General features: G+C 47.4%; 1 protein-coding gene across 1 annotated transcript in view; it reads left to right on the forward strand.

The window, feature by feature from the left end:
• The first annotated feature begins 882 nt into the window (after window positions 1-882).
• Window positions 883-17,406, forward strand: part of IGF1R (insulin like growth factor 1 receptor) — a 1,701,728-nt gene continuing 1,685,204 nt past the window's right edge. Inside the window, exons 1-2 of the mRNA XM_069625053.1 lie at window positions 883-992; window positions 7,992-8,087. Of these exons, the coding sequence (XP_069481154.1) occupies window positions 7,994-8,087 (94 nt within the window). The 5' untranslated portion in view covers window positions 883-992; window positions 7,992-7,993. The remainder of the gene's footprint in view (window positions 993-7,991; window positions 8,088-17,406) is intronic.

Raw genomic sequence — 17,406 nt, forward strand, 5'->3', positions numbered from 1 at the left:
AATATCTAGTCCGTTTCCTGGGACTTCTTTCTGACTGCCTACGGATTTCGAAAAGACACTCAGTTTTGCATGGGATTATGGTACAATGCAACTAGATATGCATCCACAAACACAGCAATGCCATGCTGGCAGTTACCATTACAATTTGCATGTTGTATTTCAACCATGTCATGTTTTTGGGCAATGACATTGGCAATTGCACCATTGGTTAATAATTTGAGACTAATTCACAAAAATATTACTTTGGCAAAACGGGAATGGGGCACCATACAGGTAAATTCGACACGCGCACAGTCTCTGAAGGTAGCCCCTCCTCTCCCAATTGAAACGACCCCAACCCCGTATTTTCTGGTGCGCACTGGATGTATGTTGTGCTCCTTCTATGCAGTGTGTGTGTGTGCATTCTTGCTTTGAATATGTATACCTCCGTTTGCTTTGAATAGTAGAGCTGTAGCGTTTCCAAACTGTAGTCTTAGCTCTCAACCATTTGTGCTGCAAAGGCGGGCGAAATCAGCCGATTTTGTTTTTGGCGGGTGAATGTGCCTAGGCTGCGCAGTGTGCATGCATGCACGAAGCATCCGTCCTGTAGCCGTCGTCAGCAGCAGCAGCACTGCTGGGCACGTGTGTGTTCCGTCTGCACTTGTTTTCTTCTCTGCGAGCAGTCTTTGTATCTAGCTCTGCGCCACTCTGTGTGGCTCGCACGCTGCTGGCTGCCTGCTCCTGTGAGCTCCGCTCCGGACGCGGCCCGGATCCGCTCCGGGCTCTGGCTCAGGCTGAGCGTCCCGGGAGCGGGAGAGGCCGAGCGTGTCAGCAGCAGCAGCAGCCGCCGGGGCTGGCCGAGCCGGGCTCAGGTTTACACTCAAACTCGGTCCGTGCGGGGAACAAGCATCCCGCCCAGCAGCCGCGGCCTGAGCCCGTCAGCCCGGACAAGGGAGCCCGCCCGCCAGAACAGAGGGAGCCCACCGGGGAGGAGCAGTGACCTTCACAAGCAGGTCTGTCTCCCAGAGGAGAGGAGGGGAGAGCAGAGGGGAGCCTGAGCGAGAGCAAAGGGGGCGCCGGCGGCGAGACAGCAAGGCGGCGGCTGAGACCGTGAGAGAGTGCAGGGAGAGGTGGCAGGCAGCAGGCCGATGCACCAGGAGGAGGGGCAGCTGGAGGAAACAAGGGGAGGGGCCAGCCAGAGACTGCAAGGGCAGCCAGGGACAGCCTGAGAAAGGAAAACGAGCAAGGGGACACCCATTGGCACAGAGGGACGGGCCGGGGCAGGCAGAGACACGCGGGGGTACAGGAAGCAGAGACGGCAGAGAAAGGGGAAAGCCAGAGACAACATAAGGGGCAGATGATCATGAAACAGAGTCGAAAGGCAATTAAGGGATAGAAAGGGAAGGCAAACAAGGGGGGTAGGAGATACGGAAAATCGTGCTAGGGACACGTGGCTCAGGGGAGGAGGATGAGGGGCGTGCAGTCATAGTAAGCAATTGCTAGCACAAACAGGCAGAAAGAGGGGCACTCAGCCGGCAGTTTTGCTAGGGAGCATGTCTGGGTAGCCATAGTGAACAAGAGGATATGACCAGTGAACAGACTTGAGTTGAGACACAGCAAAATGTGGCCCCAAAACATACGATCCCGTGGATAGCAAAGCCAACCGTGAGACAGCAGCTGGAAGGGGGGTGAGATGGACTGTCATATAGTCTAAAGGGGTGTAGGATACAGTTAAGTCTACAGCCTAATCGTCTGAAAGCTCTGTTGGAGGCGTGCACTAAACTGTTTGTTGTTGGTGTTGGCAGAGCTCGAGGGGTGGGTACATAAAAGACATAGGGCCTCAGTACGAGGCCGGCGGTAACTGTGCCTGAAATTCCGGCAGGTTACCACTGGACTAGTATTACCATTCCGTCTCTGTGATTCCCGGAATTACCGGGCATTACGACCCCAGTGACCCGGGAATTCCAGAGGCGGAATTCCATAAATCCCCATTCCCATGGGACGTGGAAACACTGGCACCATCTCGTGATGGTGCCGGTGTTTCCACGTCCGCCTGCAGGCGGGTGGTGTTAAACCCGCCAGGTGAGACCTGGCGGGAATGACACCTCCGCCTGCAGGACTCAAGATCACCCGGTATGGAAACAACGGTGGCGGCGGGTTTAGCGTCACCGTTATTTCCATAGCGGGTGACTCGTAATGAGCGCCCATAGACTCCCAAAATTGCAAACTGGGTTTAGAAGAGAGCCCAGCGTTAGTCCTAATGGGTTTGTTATTTATGCATTGGTTTCCTCGTCAACTAAGGCATGGATGTTTGCTGGCCCCCCTGCTTGTTTAATTTGTCAGTGATATGGGAGAGGAATTTAGTAAGGTGGTTCAAGGACCGCCCCAAGTTGGGACATGGAAGAAGAGCTGACTTGCCTACTCAGACGATGTTGTGTTGCTGGATTTTGACTACCTTTACTGCATATGCGATTAAGAAATTATTGGAAACTTAACACCCCCACCCCACAAAAAGCAAAGTTTGGTAATGCCAAAAGTAGATTTGGATTTGGTTGGTACACGGTGGTAAGACGTTTTAGAAGTGGTGAACAATATAATATATCTAGGTTTCCACCTGTTTTCGTGCTTGTCGATAGCCAGAGCTGAATATGATCTTACTGTTTAGATAACAAATGCCATGTCCAAGATGAAAAAAAATCCACCTTAAGTACTGTCGGTTCACGTAGGAACTATGAAGGGAAAGTCGTACCATCTATTTTATATGGTACAGAAATTAACCCAGTACTAGATTAAATATCTGTGGGCAAATTAGAAGGGAAGTTGTGGAAGGGAGTTCTTAATCTCCCTAGTTATGTCCCAAACGTAGTTTTGCGCTACGAGTTGGGGTTGGTTTTACTGAAAGCTAGGTATTGGTGGCGTATGCTTAAATTTTACATAAAGATTTGCTCACTGTTCCAAGATACCTTATATTCCGATTTAGAAATACAAGTTGTCAGGGAACTTGAGCAGTGTGAAATGTCATTTTAAGTAGAGTGGAAAAGCTCATGGATGATTGTAACATATCCATTAATTTGCTGATTGCAAATCTGCTCGTTGCTAAACGTAAACTATTTAGTACGATTGGATTGAGACTAGGGATCTTGTTATGAAATACAATCAATACACTCAATAAATGGGACATTCGCCCATATGGGACTGTGCCATGGTATTTAAATACAATACCAAACTCTAAATGGCCTCTTCTTTCCTAAGATTTGGGCTGAATTTGTTGCTGACTGGTGAGCTTGTAGGGGCTAGAAATAGGTTGCTTGGTGATTTACAGAAATGTTCACATGTAATGTTGCAGGTATTGTGGAAAATGTATCGAATCTTGTAATTACATGCCTGAAATTAAAATTACTTTGAATACCACACTTTGGCAAATTCGGGCAAGACACCAGTTGGCTAAATACAGAGTACTTTTGGCAAGGAGTGTCAGCAGGCAGCGAACTGGGTCTGTCCCTTTCACTTCTTAGATATCTATCTGCAATTGAATTGGTAGTATTGGGGTAAAATCATGGATGAAACGTGACAGAATGTCTCCTTTCTATGAAATACGTTTTTTACTTATGTTATGAATATATGTACGCACTTACGCATATTTGCACATAGCATGCTGCTAGGCCGACTTTTGTCGTTTTAATGATTTATTACACATGCTAATTGACAGATTTTACAAAACGCTGTAACGAGCTATATGTTTTAAGGTTGAAATATGGATTATAATCTTGTGCATTAACACATAGCATGCTGCTAGGCCGACTTTTGTCGTTTTAATGATTTATTACACATGCTAATTGACAGATTTTACAAAACGCTGTAACGAGCTATATGTTTTAAGGTTGAAATATGGATTATAATCTTGTGCATTTAAATGTAACATTTGAATTGCTTTGATTGTGTGGTGCAAAAGTTTCAGTGCAATCTAATAAAACACAAAAAATGTATAAAGATGGGCACCAAATGGGGAGACAGAAGACATTCTAGGGATAGTGGGCCTCTACGTACAGCGTCTGGAGGGTTGAAACCGCTGAAGGGAGCCAAGGACTGTCACCAGTCTAAAGGGGCGTAGGATACAGTGAAGTCTGCAGCTGAAGGCATGGTGGCAGATAAGACTATATACTATTTGAGAATATGACAGGAAGGGGTCTGTTAAGAGCCAGTAAGGCAAACCTGGAGTAGGCAGGTGGTGATGGTCCTAGGCAGTCCTGGCTTAACTGTGAGAGTCCAAAAAACACACCAACAACAGTGAGGGTATCAAAGCCTCGGAAGAGCTAGCTAATTAAAGGAAACATTGCCAGCAGGAGGGATAGATGGAGGGGCAGCAGCAGTGTGAATACAATGAGCGCAAAGTGAGGTCCAGCATAGCAGGGACATACGCAGTGAGGACAGTGCGGGACTGCTGCAGGTAGATATATTGAGATCAGAGGCAGTAGTAGGAGGTACCACGAGCAGGTAGTTACTTAAAGCAGGCAGAATGTGTTGCAGCATCAGAGCGAGTTGTTGGGAGACAAGTACGTGTTTTCCATAGAGAGAAATAGTGAGGGCGAGTTGGAGACGAAGAGACCGGATTGGTGACCCACAGAGCGCAACAAAACCCACATTTCGCTGGGGTAGGGGGGTAACCCAAATGTTGGGAGTGGTGCTAACTTCAGAGACGGTGGGAGAGGTGCAAACTTATTTGTGTGGGGGCATTAACTTCCTTTCTCATTCTAATGAGACTATTCTAGTGCAGCTTCAATGTTACAAGCAGTTTGAGAGCACACACATAAGGACTCCTGTGAGAATGAGCGATCTCCTGTGCCCTCTTAACTCTTCTAATCAATCCCTAGACATGCAAGTACAAACCAATTGCCTAAAAATTTATACATATGAATGCAGGTGCTAACAGTGATATGCTTTACGTTTGTAATAGCATTGCCTTTTTTTTTTTTTTTTTTTAACGGCGAAGCCCAGGCGTCATTTTATGTGTCCTGTTCTGTCACGGATCTGTAGGTCAGACAGGTCGAGTCAACATAGACAAAAATATCTAGGGGGCTGAAGCCCGTTCAGCTCAATGATGTTGCACCACTGGTGACCAACAAAAGTGGATATAACTGGGAACACAGTGAGGTCAACAAATGGCAATTCCCTGCAGGAGCAGCGTTGGGGCCTTTTAGTTGAAAAGGGCCTTGCGCCTCAGTTGGAAGTCAGCAGTCTTTTAACTCAATAATATATTATATTCTATATCTATACTACTTACGTTCTGGGGTTTTAATTTAAATATGCGCTTTGCCGCGCTCGCCTTACAAGCTGTTTGCTAAAGCCCTTCTGGCTGTCATTTCCCTCAGGGTCTACAGAAGTGTTAGCACCTCATTACCTTTTTAATAACGGTTCCTCCACATAAGCCACTTGCTGTCAAAGGAAGACATATTTCTTTTCAGTGGGCATTTAGTGAGTCCGCTCCATGCTGGCTTACCGACTAGTGATATTTGGTGACTATTAACCCCCGGCTGTATTTCTTTGACTCCATTGTGATATATGCGCCCCACGGGTCCGCTCTAAGCAAGGCCCCTCCACCATCATGTATCTCTTCATCCGGACTGAATTCCCTGGATACGCTAAGAAAGGACTATCAGAGTTGTTAGGCTGGGTTAGGGCCAGGGAAAAGAGAGGGAATGAGCTGAATGAAGTCCATAGCCAGGGGCGATATTGAGAACATAGAGAAGCCAGCAGCTGGCAGAAGAGAGATATGAGAGATGGGATTGGCAGCTTCAGGTAATAAATGCATGCCCTCATTCATGGCAGACCGGTGCAAGAAACAGACTGTGAAAGCACCATGAGTGCCAGCAGCAGGTGGGCATTAAAAGGATATTACATACTGAGCGCAGAATGAGGAGCAGGACGAGATGAGGGCACTAAAGCTCCGAGAGTAGCGTGGGGACCTTCAACAAGAGGGGATAGCGAGAGTAGTGTAGTGGAAGAAGATGAACATGCCAAGAGAAGAGCGACGCCAGCGGAGCTGATGTAGGGGCAATGTTAAAGCATCCAGTAAGCGAGTGCGGCCATGAAGGAAGGTGCTATCTTGCCTGAAGGGATATGGTAGTTGCAGGCAGAGGTCTGCAACATTTGCCTCTCCAGAACTTTGATACTACAACTACTATCAGCCCTTTCAATATTGTCAACTCAACGGTCAGGGATCTGGGGAGTCGCAGTCCAACAACGTCTGGGGCGCCATAGGTTGCAGTCCCTATGTGTAGTAGACTGAGGGGTACCAGGTAATATCCCCATATATATGGTCATCGTAAATAATATCGCCGGGAAAATGTTGTGGCGATATTATTTGGGTGACCATATATATGGGGACAGGGGCAAAACAAAAAAAAATGTAAAAAAAAAATGACTAAAAAAAAGTTTGGGGGTGTTCCCCGCATGTTCCATGCAATAATGTCGCCACAAAAAACGGCCATTTTTCGGCGAGATTTTTGCATGGCGAGATTTTTGTGGCGACATTATTACATGGAACCGACTGAGGACTGGCAGAAGACGGACATGCTGTGTTAGTGGTGTGTAGAATTATTTCCTGCAGTTTAGGGTTGGCAGGATGTTGAGTTCAGAGTGGTGGCTGGTGGAAGATGGGTTACCGAGTGCTGTTAGGTCTGAGCAGTGGGGGTATAAAATAACAGTGTAGTAAAGTCTAGCATGAGAGGGAGAGAGTCTGTAAGCTAACTCCTGACTTTATGTATGTAATAAAGTTTGCTGTGGCAATTTTTCTCCCACTCATCCAACTGGTCATGCCTCTCTTTGAGTTCCAAGGGGGTTGGGCTCCGTGGGTGGAGGGTAGCAGTTAAGGAATGAGAGCATTAACGAGAGCATGGGGGGGGGTATTGGGAACAAGGGATGACGACGTGCCTCCCACTGTGGGTGTCGGCTCTATGGTAGGGACAGAGCGCAGCTGGTGGATGGATATCGTAAGTAGGAGCGAGTGCTGTCAGTGGAGCAGCAAGCAGCAGGGCATGTGTAACGTTGGGCCCTGGGCAGGCGCTAGAGCGATGTACAGGGTTAGTTAGGCTGAGGCAGGCATCTGCTGAGTGCGGCGCTTGGGATGGCCGTAGCATGCAGCGAAGGGAGCCGCCCCTGCCTCCTCCCCCTGTCCTGCCTCTTTCTCAGAGCCTGGCAGGCAGTCGCGCTGAGAGGGAAGGAAACGGCGGCGCAAACAGCGGCTTCCATTCATTCCTGCACCCCGGAGAGGGATCCCCCTTCCGGTGGCACCATCCCGGAGCTGTGATACCAACCCCTGCAGGGACACCGAGCGCTATCCCGGTGCCCCATCGCGAATCTCCCAGACCCGCTCCTGGTAGAGCCCCTCGTGATCCGAGACTAAACCCCTGTACCGCAGAGCACTCTGGATCGGTCTCCCCAACCCACCATTGCCCGGTGAATCTGTGGTTACCAGCGCCGCCTCTAGCAGAGGCCTCCGAAACCCCCACCCCTTGCTAGCCAGACTGTCTGGAAATGGAGGCAGAGGATGCGGACTCTGGGGCCCGCCTCCTTCCCATCACACCGTGAGTCTGGTGGAGAGGAGCAGCACCACCCAGCACTACCCCCTTGATTGACCACGGGGCCTCTCTGTGTCTCTGGCGGTGGGTGACTGCGACCCTCAGAGCGCCAGCACCCTGCAGTGGTCACTCGAGTCTCCTTGCCCCTGGATGAGCCAACCAAGCACCTTCAAGTGACGCCCCCTTGCCCCCGCCATTGCGCTGGGGCCTTCTCCGTGTGCCTTGAAACGTCACAGCGAACTCTAGATATATATTTAATATATATATATATATTTATTTTCTCCCTCCCCTCTGCCATAAGGCCCCAATCCCAGAAGGCTGTGATTTCACTTTTTTTGTTTGTAGGTAATTTATATGTAGTTTTTTGGGGGCGCCTTGCCTTATTATTTTTTGTTCTCTCTCTCTGCTTCTGGTGATTGTTTTCCTGGACAAGAGGAATGAAGCCTGGAGCAGGAAAGGGGTCTTTGACCTTCCGCTGTGGACTCACGCTTCTCTTCTGCATCGCCCACCTCTGGCCAGCACATGGAGAAAGTGAGTATTCCTTCTCTTTCTTCCTGTGATGATGATAATACGCTCCTGCGGTCAGGCTGGACTTTTGGAAAGAGCTGTTTCTAAATCTGGATTTGTTCCTTGGGGGCTGTATTCTGGATGCACCCCGATGTGCTTCAGTTGTCCCACTCGTCACCGGTGGCAGCATGCACAAAACAGACTGGTTCCCGAGGACCAAGCGCTATGTGAAATAATCGAGTGTTTGATTTCGATTTTAGTCTGCATGCACTTTACACCCAGGGGGATGCTTATGTATCATTTGGCCTCACACCTGTTTTCCTTATTGTAAATAAAAGGAAAGTGTGCATTTCAGTCTACTGTTGAAATGGGGGCAGTAGATGCTTCAATGCTGTGACATGTCTGTTTAGTCCTGGGCCGGGTGGAATCGTGTTGTTTCTGCGATAGTGTTGACTGTATGTCCTTTCTTGTGCTTGTTTTTGTGGGGGTGAGGGGAGAAGGTATGTGTACATGTTCGTGTTGTGATGGGAGGTATAAGATCGCGAAGAGCGTTCAAGTTTGGATGTGTCTGGTTCTGGGGGCGGGGATGTGCTGTTGTTGTTTTTTCGGATGATTGTGGCCGCTGTTGCCGTATGCCTTGTTTCCCTTTGGGGTGGTTTTGGGGCGCCATTATCCAGCCAAGGCGATAGTTATTGACCATGCATCTTACCCCCGAGGGGGCGTTACTGCAGGTGCATCGTTTTCTGTGTCTGCTGGTTGAAGATACACGTGTATACTTTGTGTTGCGGGTTCCTTTTTGTCTTTGATGATAGTTTTGGGACATGTTGTAGAAGAGGCTTCTGTTTTTGATGGGTTCCTGGGGGGGTGTGGTGTTACATCATATGCCTATCATTCAACGGGAATGGGAGGTTCCATGCATGTAAATTCGTTTTTACAGAGCGCATGGGCTGGGAATAGAGCCCCCGCGCATTCTGCGCCCACCTACATTGCACTACCGACAGCACACTGTTTGTGTTGTTGTTTACGCCGCCGCATTATAAGCGTATCCACACGCTTGCCCTAGAGTGTTTGTTTACGCGTCTCTTCGCACCACGCTGCACCAAACAAAACGTACACATAACACCATGGTGCACATTGTGAGCCGGATCTCCCTAAAGCTCCTCGTTATGCTTTGAGTTGCCGAATATGAAAACAAGGTGATCCCGTTCCATACTCCAGCAAAAGCCCCTCACTGCCCAGCCCGGGGGACACCAGGTTCACGCCGCACGGTGCGTAGACCTGACAGCACACTGCACGCACAGTTGTTTACTTGAATACATCCTTCGTTTTTCACGCCGTGCCCACGGCTAATCGCGGGGACCCCGCGGGGGCGACAGAGAAGGTTTGACTCAACCTTTCCATGCAATAAAATGGATTGTAGTGTTTTTTTTTTTGGAGCACGGACACAACCTTTCAAACGCAGTGCTTGGCTGCCGATATGTGCTCCGTGCGACCCTTACCAAAATGGAAGCGTGTTCGCAACCTTAAAGATGGATGTCCTTTTTAAAAATAAAAAATCTACAAAAATGTTTTCTTTGGTCGCTGGGTGTGTGGTAGGCTGTGGCGCCCCTGGCTCTTAGCGGGAAAGCACGCTGCGGAAATCCATTAATAAATGGGGACGGGGAAGCCGGCGTGGAATCGCCCTCTCTCGCGAAGGCGCGCGTGTGTGTGTTTTTCCTTATTTTGTTTCCGTTCTCCGAGTCCTTTCAGCGTGACAAGACAGCTCTTCCTTGATCCGTCTCATGTGCTGCAAGGTGAATCATGCCTCTGTTTTGATAAGTCTGCCATCAGAGGGAAGAGAAAAGGAGGAGGGAGAGGAAGGAGCTCGTCTCGACATTTTGGTGTTTACATCCTTGCCTGTAATTCACAGCACAGCCTCCATGCTTCCCCGTGCATTTTCCATCTCTTGAGACCCCTCCCCTCCCCCACATTGTTTTGAACAGAAGGTGTAAGGATGTGCACGCCCCTCCGCCGTGCTGTGGGGGAGGAGGGGACAGAGGGAAAACTCTTGCCGTTGCTAGCCATATTAAGGACAAAAGACCCCCGAGTTTCTCCCTGATCCGGGCAACTTCTTTCAGGGAACCCTTGTGTGTAAGAACATCTCTTACGCACGTTTTCGTTTCTTCATCTCGCCATACGTTCCACGGAGGTGTGGGGCTGTGGTCTGAGGGCATTCTTAGCGCTCACATGTGACATTCGTTGTAATGGCAGCTCAACTTCGATTTGGGGTTAACAGCAGGGCGACAGTTAGCCCACCGTGGGGTCGATCGTGCCTTGTTCTGTATTACTCTCAACACATTTCCAGTATTTTATCATCGCATTTAGTATGTACACGGCTAGCCTACCATTGGAAGCAGCAGCAGCCATAGGCTACCCTGGTGTGTCAGCTAGTGGCGGTGCATTGAGGTACTTTTTTGGCCTGTCTGTTTAGTTGTATTCACTCAATAACAGCACTGTTGACACGGCACCTACGTGAGAAGTTGGTAGTCATGACACATTCCATTCTATTCTAGGCTGCCAGGCAACAAGGGGCACTTTCAGCCAATAGTAAATGCTCGGTTGTCGATTGTAGTCGAAACATGTGTTGTGGGCCATCCCATTGGCCAGATTGGTTTGTTATTGCACGGGAAGTCATCTAGCTATGTTACGCCCTTCAAAGCGATGCTCACGTATGTTGTAGCTTCATTTTAGTTGCTAAAGTGCCACAAGTGCTATTCCAGAAAGGGACTATGGCACAGTCCATTTTATTATTATTTTTTTTAGTTTGGCAGGGCAAGCATCAACTTATTTCCCCAAGAAGACCTCAGTGTTGTGACGTGGGTAAGATTTTTAGAGAGTTGCTGCATGACCTTGCTTTAGCAGCTTTCTTCAGCGTTGATAGTCGGTTTTCTACCACCAACAGCATTCTACCCACTCTCTGGAGATAGATCGATAGCTTCTTGACAAATGCCAATTTTTAAATTTGTTTTCGAGACAGATTCTGTATAATCTAGCAGGGCCTGGTCTGCTTCTTTTTCGCCAAACAATGCTTTACCTCGCCCACACACATTGTGGCCATCCTCTGGATTGTCATCGTCAGCCGTTGCTCTATATGAAATCCCGGAGGATTTGCCGGTGCTCGTGAAGGTGAAGGATGTCATTTGGTTTTTTCATGACCATGCTGCGTGGAAGTGGCTCTATTTCTGGGTGTGCAAAACCCACGCACGTTACCTCTTGTGACTTTTTTGTACATTCATTATTTTAGGCCACAAGATGCGTATTCAGGAAACTGGGAAGACCAAAACGCACCTTACAGCAGAGGGCTTTGTTTCTTTACACAGAGTGTTTATGGCCGTTTTGAAACCAAGTAAGCTGGCCAATGTGAACTGTTAGCCCTGCAGGGACCACAGACGGCGCCAAGAAGCCGTGAAAACAACACACGTTACGTACGCTGTATAATAACAGCCTAAAAAAGCATCCCCCACAGCGTCCCCAACATTTGTGAGGGCGAGTTCCCTGCCTGCTTCGAATGGCTGCGAACAAAAGAACATAGAATGTGGCCCGAGGTGGGCGAAGCTTGTGTTTTCCAACTCGAAGTCGTTGATTCGGTCGTTCTGCCCCTTTTGAGTGCTCAGCCACTCATGAAATAAAAATGGTTTACTCGTTTGAGGTCTGTCTTACACGCGTCGAGACACAGTACAAAGAAACGTATAGTGCCGCCTCTCGTGTTACAGTTCGTCACCCAACCTGTGCCCCCTCCTACGTGCTCCCTCCTCCCCCACACCCCTTACCATTCCCGGAAAGGATTTCAGGTTTAAAGGCACAGGCTGCTGCTTGCCTTTGCCAAGTTGTGTGGTTGGTCTGATAAACAAAATGATAGGCTGCTCCATTTTGGGACCTGCCCAGATGTTGTGTTTCTACAGGGTTTGTTCGATCAGCTTCGGTGTATCCACTATCTGAAGGGCTTTATTTTACCCTGTTTTTCATTTTTCGATCAAAAAGTTTCTGGGAAGTGCCTTTAAAGATCGGAAATCGAATGTGTAGTTTGTTTCGAAGTAGTTAAGTGAGCACGCTTGAAAACTAGAAAGAAAGGCTGGGACGGATTAGAATAAAGTGTTTTGGAGAGGTGGGGTGAACTCTATGTAACTGTACACGATGCCAGTTAAAACGGGCCTTTATGTAAAATAAAACATTTACAAAACTTGTACTGGTAAAATGTTTGAATATTTATCGTTCATGCACGTGACCCTGACACTCACTTTTTTTTAATCAAAGCCAGCTTTCAAGGCTTCCTAACGGAGGAAAGGTGCAGTGATAAGTGAAGTTGATGAGCTGTTGGAATAGTCCCTGTCCATCCATCTTTTTCCATCTATTTCATGCCTCGCGTTCCAGCGGGGAGTGGCCGTGAAACACACTCTTCATTTCTGCCCTTTCAAAGGGTCGGCCAGAACAGCTTAAAAGAAACTAAAGGCAACGGAAGGCGGGCTTTCGCGTAGGTTGAAGAGTTGCTGAAATTGAATTGAATTTTTAGGAGATGCTTAGAACCGACGCTATTTTAAAGTCATTTTAGCATTATCCCTTTTCGAGATGTTAACATTGTTGACAAAAATTGTCATTTATTTGTTGCAAAACGGCTGCCAAACCGAGAGCACGTTAGTAGGCGTTCCGGAATGACGAGTTTGGCGTTTCATTTCACTGAGTTAACTCATCGGTAGGTAATGGTGACACTTGACTTGTACCGACTTTGCAGCTGTCAAATTGTAATTGGCGAATTCTGTTGAAAAGGCGAGTGGGGGGACGAAGAACCGTGGAACAGCAATGCCTAATTAATGACCCATGCATGGCATTTGGGCTGGAGCACTAGGCGTGATTTCCTTTTCTCATTTGCCCTGTCAGCATGGCGCCCTCACCTGGGTCATCTCGCGTGTAATGCAGATAGGCGTTTAATTTGCTATCACTATTTTTACTTTGGATTTTTCCAATCTCAGTCACTTCTACTTCCCCCATTACCTCTACTTCCCCCATTACCTACCGCCTACTGACTGCTGCTTTAATTGTCCAAGTTGCCCAAATCAATATCCGTGCTTTAGGAACGGAGTGTTGTCTTTCCCTTTCTGTCTGTCTGTCACAAGCGAGGGATCTGGATCGTAAACGTCTTTTGCTTTTAACGTATTTGCATACTGTAGTTTGCAGACCTAAATGTAAACACGATGTCATCTAATGAAAGCAGATGATGAGAGCAGAATTGGTGGCCAAGTTTAAAGGGGGTGCATTACAGGACTACCACCCACGATTCCAAACTTCCGCAGAGTGCTGACACTCTATAGATTGTGCAGTCGTGATCTGCAGTGCAGCGCTCTCCGCTATCCTGTAATTTGGCATCTTGTTAAGTTGTCATAAATATTTGTAGCACACGATGCCCCTTTTATTTTTACTGTACGTGCATGTTGATTTGGGCGATCGTTCTCTGCAAGATATAGATATGGGTGGTTCAAGCACACTCACGTGGGCAGCGTACACTGCGTGGACACTTAACTACACAAGCTGGAAAGCAAAGTTGCACCTTGTTCTCTCGCCTCTGCCACCGATCTTCGCTTGCAAAACACCTTCCCTTAAAGTTACATTTTAATAAGGGTTTTGCGCTGATAACAGATGGCTGACCTTTTAGTGAACAAGTACATTATGAAGTGCTTTGGGGTTTTGTGATTAGGTAGTAAATTCAGCACGAGTTTGAGTTTAAAAAAAAAAAAATCCCCTTTCTGCATGTATTAAGCACCGAGGCAGAAATGTGGTAGGTTTGTAAGGCGGGTCTAGGCATTTTTTTCATATAGGCATGTAGGACTGTTTTTGAGTCTCATAATATCAGAATACATTGTTTTTTCAAAGGTGCGCCGAAAATCTAGCCCCCCTCACTATTCACTTGAACTTAAAACAATGTGCTTCCCCCACTTTTGAAGCACCATTTTCTCCTACTTCTTGAAACTAAGCAGTGAACACAAAGTCCCGTTATCACAATCGGGTTCCTTCTTGGTCCAATCTTTAGCCGAGATGGCATTTGCCCCAATTCACCTTTGTTCACCAAAACAATGTCGTTAAAAAGGACTGCCAATTTCTGTAAATTATAACGTGAAAGTCGACGTACATTCAGTCATTAAACTCGCATGTGGTAAGCCTAGATTCAACTTTTGAACATTCAGTTTCTTGACAATTTTAAATCCTGGTACTAGGGGCAGCTGCCTAATACACTTCTCTGTAATTATGTGAATCTAAGCAGATCCAAGCATCAGAAATACAGTAACTCTAATGTATGCCCTAATGGAAAGTCATTTTTTTTTAGAAAGTCCTGGATTGATAGGGCTATCGGATTCAAATTCTCATTAACCTCATCAGACTTTGGCTTTGATAACACATTACTTAATGCATGCCTCAATAGTTTTGAATATTTTACTGAAAATTAACTTATTCCCAACCCCACAAGAATCCTGATAATGACCATTACTCCCAATGTCAAAGTGGCCTAATTGTATTTATCATTGGGAGTCTTTAACTCCCCCACTGATGGATGGTCTATCCAAGTTCAATAGGAAGCAGATTGTGGGGAACAGTTTGACACAACATGGGCATCACTCTGGACTAGGGTCAAAAGTTGAAAACTAGGTTCAGCACAGATGGATGCTGTCAGACCTGTGGTGATATATGTGGATCCTACAGTCCTATGTTCTTCCTATGCCCCTTTGTCTATTCTTTCTGGCATGATGTATGGTCTCTTCTGAATATCATTTTCAAAATCAATCTCCCCTAACCTTCATGAACATACTCCTAGGCAGTATAGCCCTTAAAACGGAAGGAACACATTCCACCTTTGGTCTCTATGACTTATTTATTGCAATTGCCATCAAACTCATCACTGCCAATTGGAAGGATTCCAAAATCCTATCAGTCAAGGGTTGGTGCAACAATGTTTGTCACATTCACAGATTGGAACTCTGCATGGCAACGCATCTTGATGTTCGAGTCAGGCATGATCTCAAATGGACTGTTTTTTAATGAATATCCTTTCACAATATGTCAACTCATGGTTCATGAATTTCCAAGGCTTCCATGCTTCAAAGGATGATCACATGTTTATTCTATTTATACCCACTTTATGACTATTGCAAATGCTCCCCTCTCTCCTTTTGTACCTGGTCTGTCTTTGTACGTCCTCCCCTTGTCAGTTCATCATTATCATCATAGGGTGATTTGATCATGCTCCTCCATGCTGTGTTGCTCCCCTTGTCCCCCACCCCCTCCATGCTCCGTGTTGCTCTCCTTGTCCCCCCACCCCCTTCCATGCTCCGTGTTGCTCCTCTTGCCCCCCCAACCCCCATGCTCAGTGTTGCTCCCCCTGTCCCCCATGCTCTGTGTTGCTCCCCTTGTCCCCCCACCCTCTCCATGCTCTGTGTTGCTCCCCTTGTCCCTCCATCCCCCACTTGCTCTGTGTTGCTCCCCTTGTCCCTCCATCCCCCACTTGCTCTGTGTTTCTCCCCTTGTCCCCCCACCCCCCATGCTCCGTGTTGCTCCCCTTGTCCCCCCATGCTCCGTTCGCTCCCCTTGTCCCTCCATCCCCCCCTTGCTCCGTGTTGCTCCCCTTGTCCTCCCCTGCCCCCCCATGCTCCGTGTTGCTCCCCTTGTCCCCCCATGCTCTGTTCGCTCCCCTTGTCCCTCCATCCCCCCTTGCTCCGTGTTGCTCCCCTTGTCCCCCCCTGCCCCCTCCATGCTCTGTGTTGCTTCCCTCGTCCCCCCACCCCACCTGTAATTGTTCCCCCTGTCCCCTCCTCCTCTCTCCCCTTATTTTCTCCTTACCCCTCCATACCCTGTGTCCCGCCCCTGTTATTTGTCTCTATGCCCCCCCCTGCTCTCTTTCTCCTATTTCTCTGTGGGTGTGATCTCTCTCTCCTTCTCTGCACTCTGCTACCTCATATCCTTGCATAGACATGTTTGATGGCTGAATGTCTTGTCCGCCCTATCTTACTCCTCTCCCCTCTTTCCCCCCTCTTTCTGTCCTTCATGTCAATTGGCACTTACTCTTACAATTTGTCCCATGACCTTTGATAGCAGCCTGTCTGTCCCCCCCGCCCTCCTTGTCTTCTCCCTTTTTCCCACCATGCTCCATTCTGAATCGCCACCAGACCAAACAGGATAGTCATTAGTTTGTTCCTCCCCTTCCCCACACTTCACCCTCCCCTCATTTTCCCTTTCCTCTTGTTTTACACTTGCACTACATCAATTGTCGTCGGGCATAGTAATGTTACTGCTTGTTTGTTCTCATTTTCTTTTACCTCCCCCTCTCCTCCATAAATGTTTCAGCACTTGCACTGTCATAAATGTCGCCAGGCCTAGTACGATACTTATTTCACATTCTGAATTGTTTTAAGGACTTGTAAGAATGACGTTTGTTTTCTCCCATGTTCTCTCCCTCCTTGAAGCGCTTTGAAACACATTGTGTATAGGCGCTATACAAATAATCAATTAACTCTCTAACTCTCCGTAGTTCATACCTTTATGCTTCAGTCGAAACATCTGCATTGCTTTTCTTTCGTTTTTGGGTCTAATGTCTGCATGAAAACCACACTGAAGACCGCACAAGAGAAAAAAAAAGGCAACACAAATAATTGCTTTGGCACTGTGGGATTCCCTTTGCCTAACACGTTTCTCGGCCTTCAACATCATAGTTAGAATCCACCTCCCACGAAACCTCATCAATGATAGTTCAAAATGAACACAAATAACATCAATACTGTTTGTGAACAAGCTGTTGGATCCTCAAATTCCTGCTGTTTGAAAATGTTTGTTATACTGGTCTGGACAACATATTAGTTATCAATTGGTTTCACAATTTCGGTATTTTTTGCTGTTTGGAAAAATTAGTTGTTTGGTTATTTATCCAGCCATTCACTCGCCATATACATGCTAATCCTATGGCCATTCCCACCTAGCTCCTGCCCCTCTGCGTTCAGAGCATCTCCTTGTGGGAACTCGGTGAGCTCGCTTTATTCAAGCCTGAGCATCGAGCTCTGCACTCAAAGTGCCTAACAGTGGTTTTTCAAAGTGGTCTTCTGAGAGTTGGAGTTATAAACACTCTACTGGTGTAATAAAAATGCCCCAACCAGGTCTGCTTTCAGCCACTCGATTTATAAGCACCCTGCTGGTCCTTCACGGAAGTCCTGTTAAAAACAAGCATTGGCAAAGCCAACAGTTTTGAATTCTGCACAAGTATTAGATATTTGCCAGGCACTGCTATTAGATGCCCAGGTACTTGTACCATTTTGCACCTTCTACCATC

Source organism: Ambystoma mexicanum, chromosome 11, assembly GCF_040938575.1.
Source record: "Ambystoma mexicanum isolate Mex_15411 chromosome 11, UKY_AmexF1_1, whole genome shotgun sequence".
NCBI classification, from domain to species: domain Eukaryota; kingdom Metazoa; phylum Chordata; class Amphibia; order Caudata; family Ambystomatidae; genus Ambystoma; species Ambystoma mexicanum.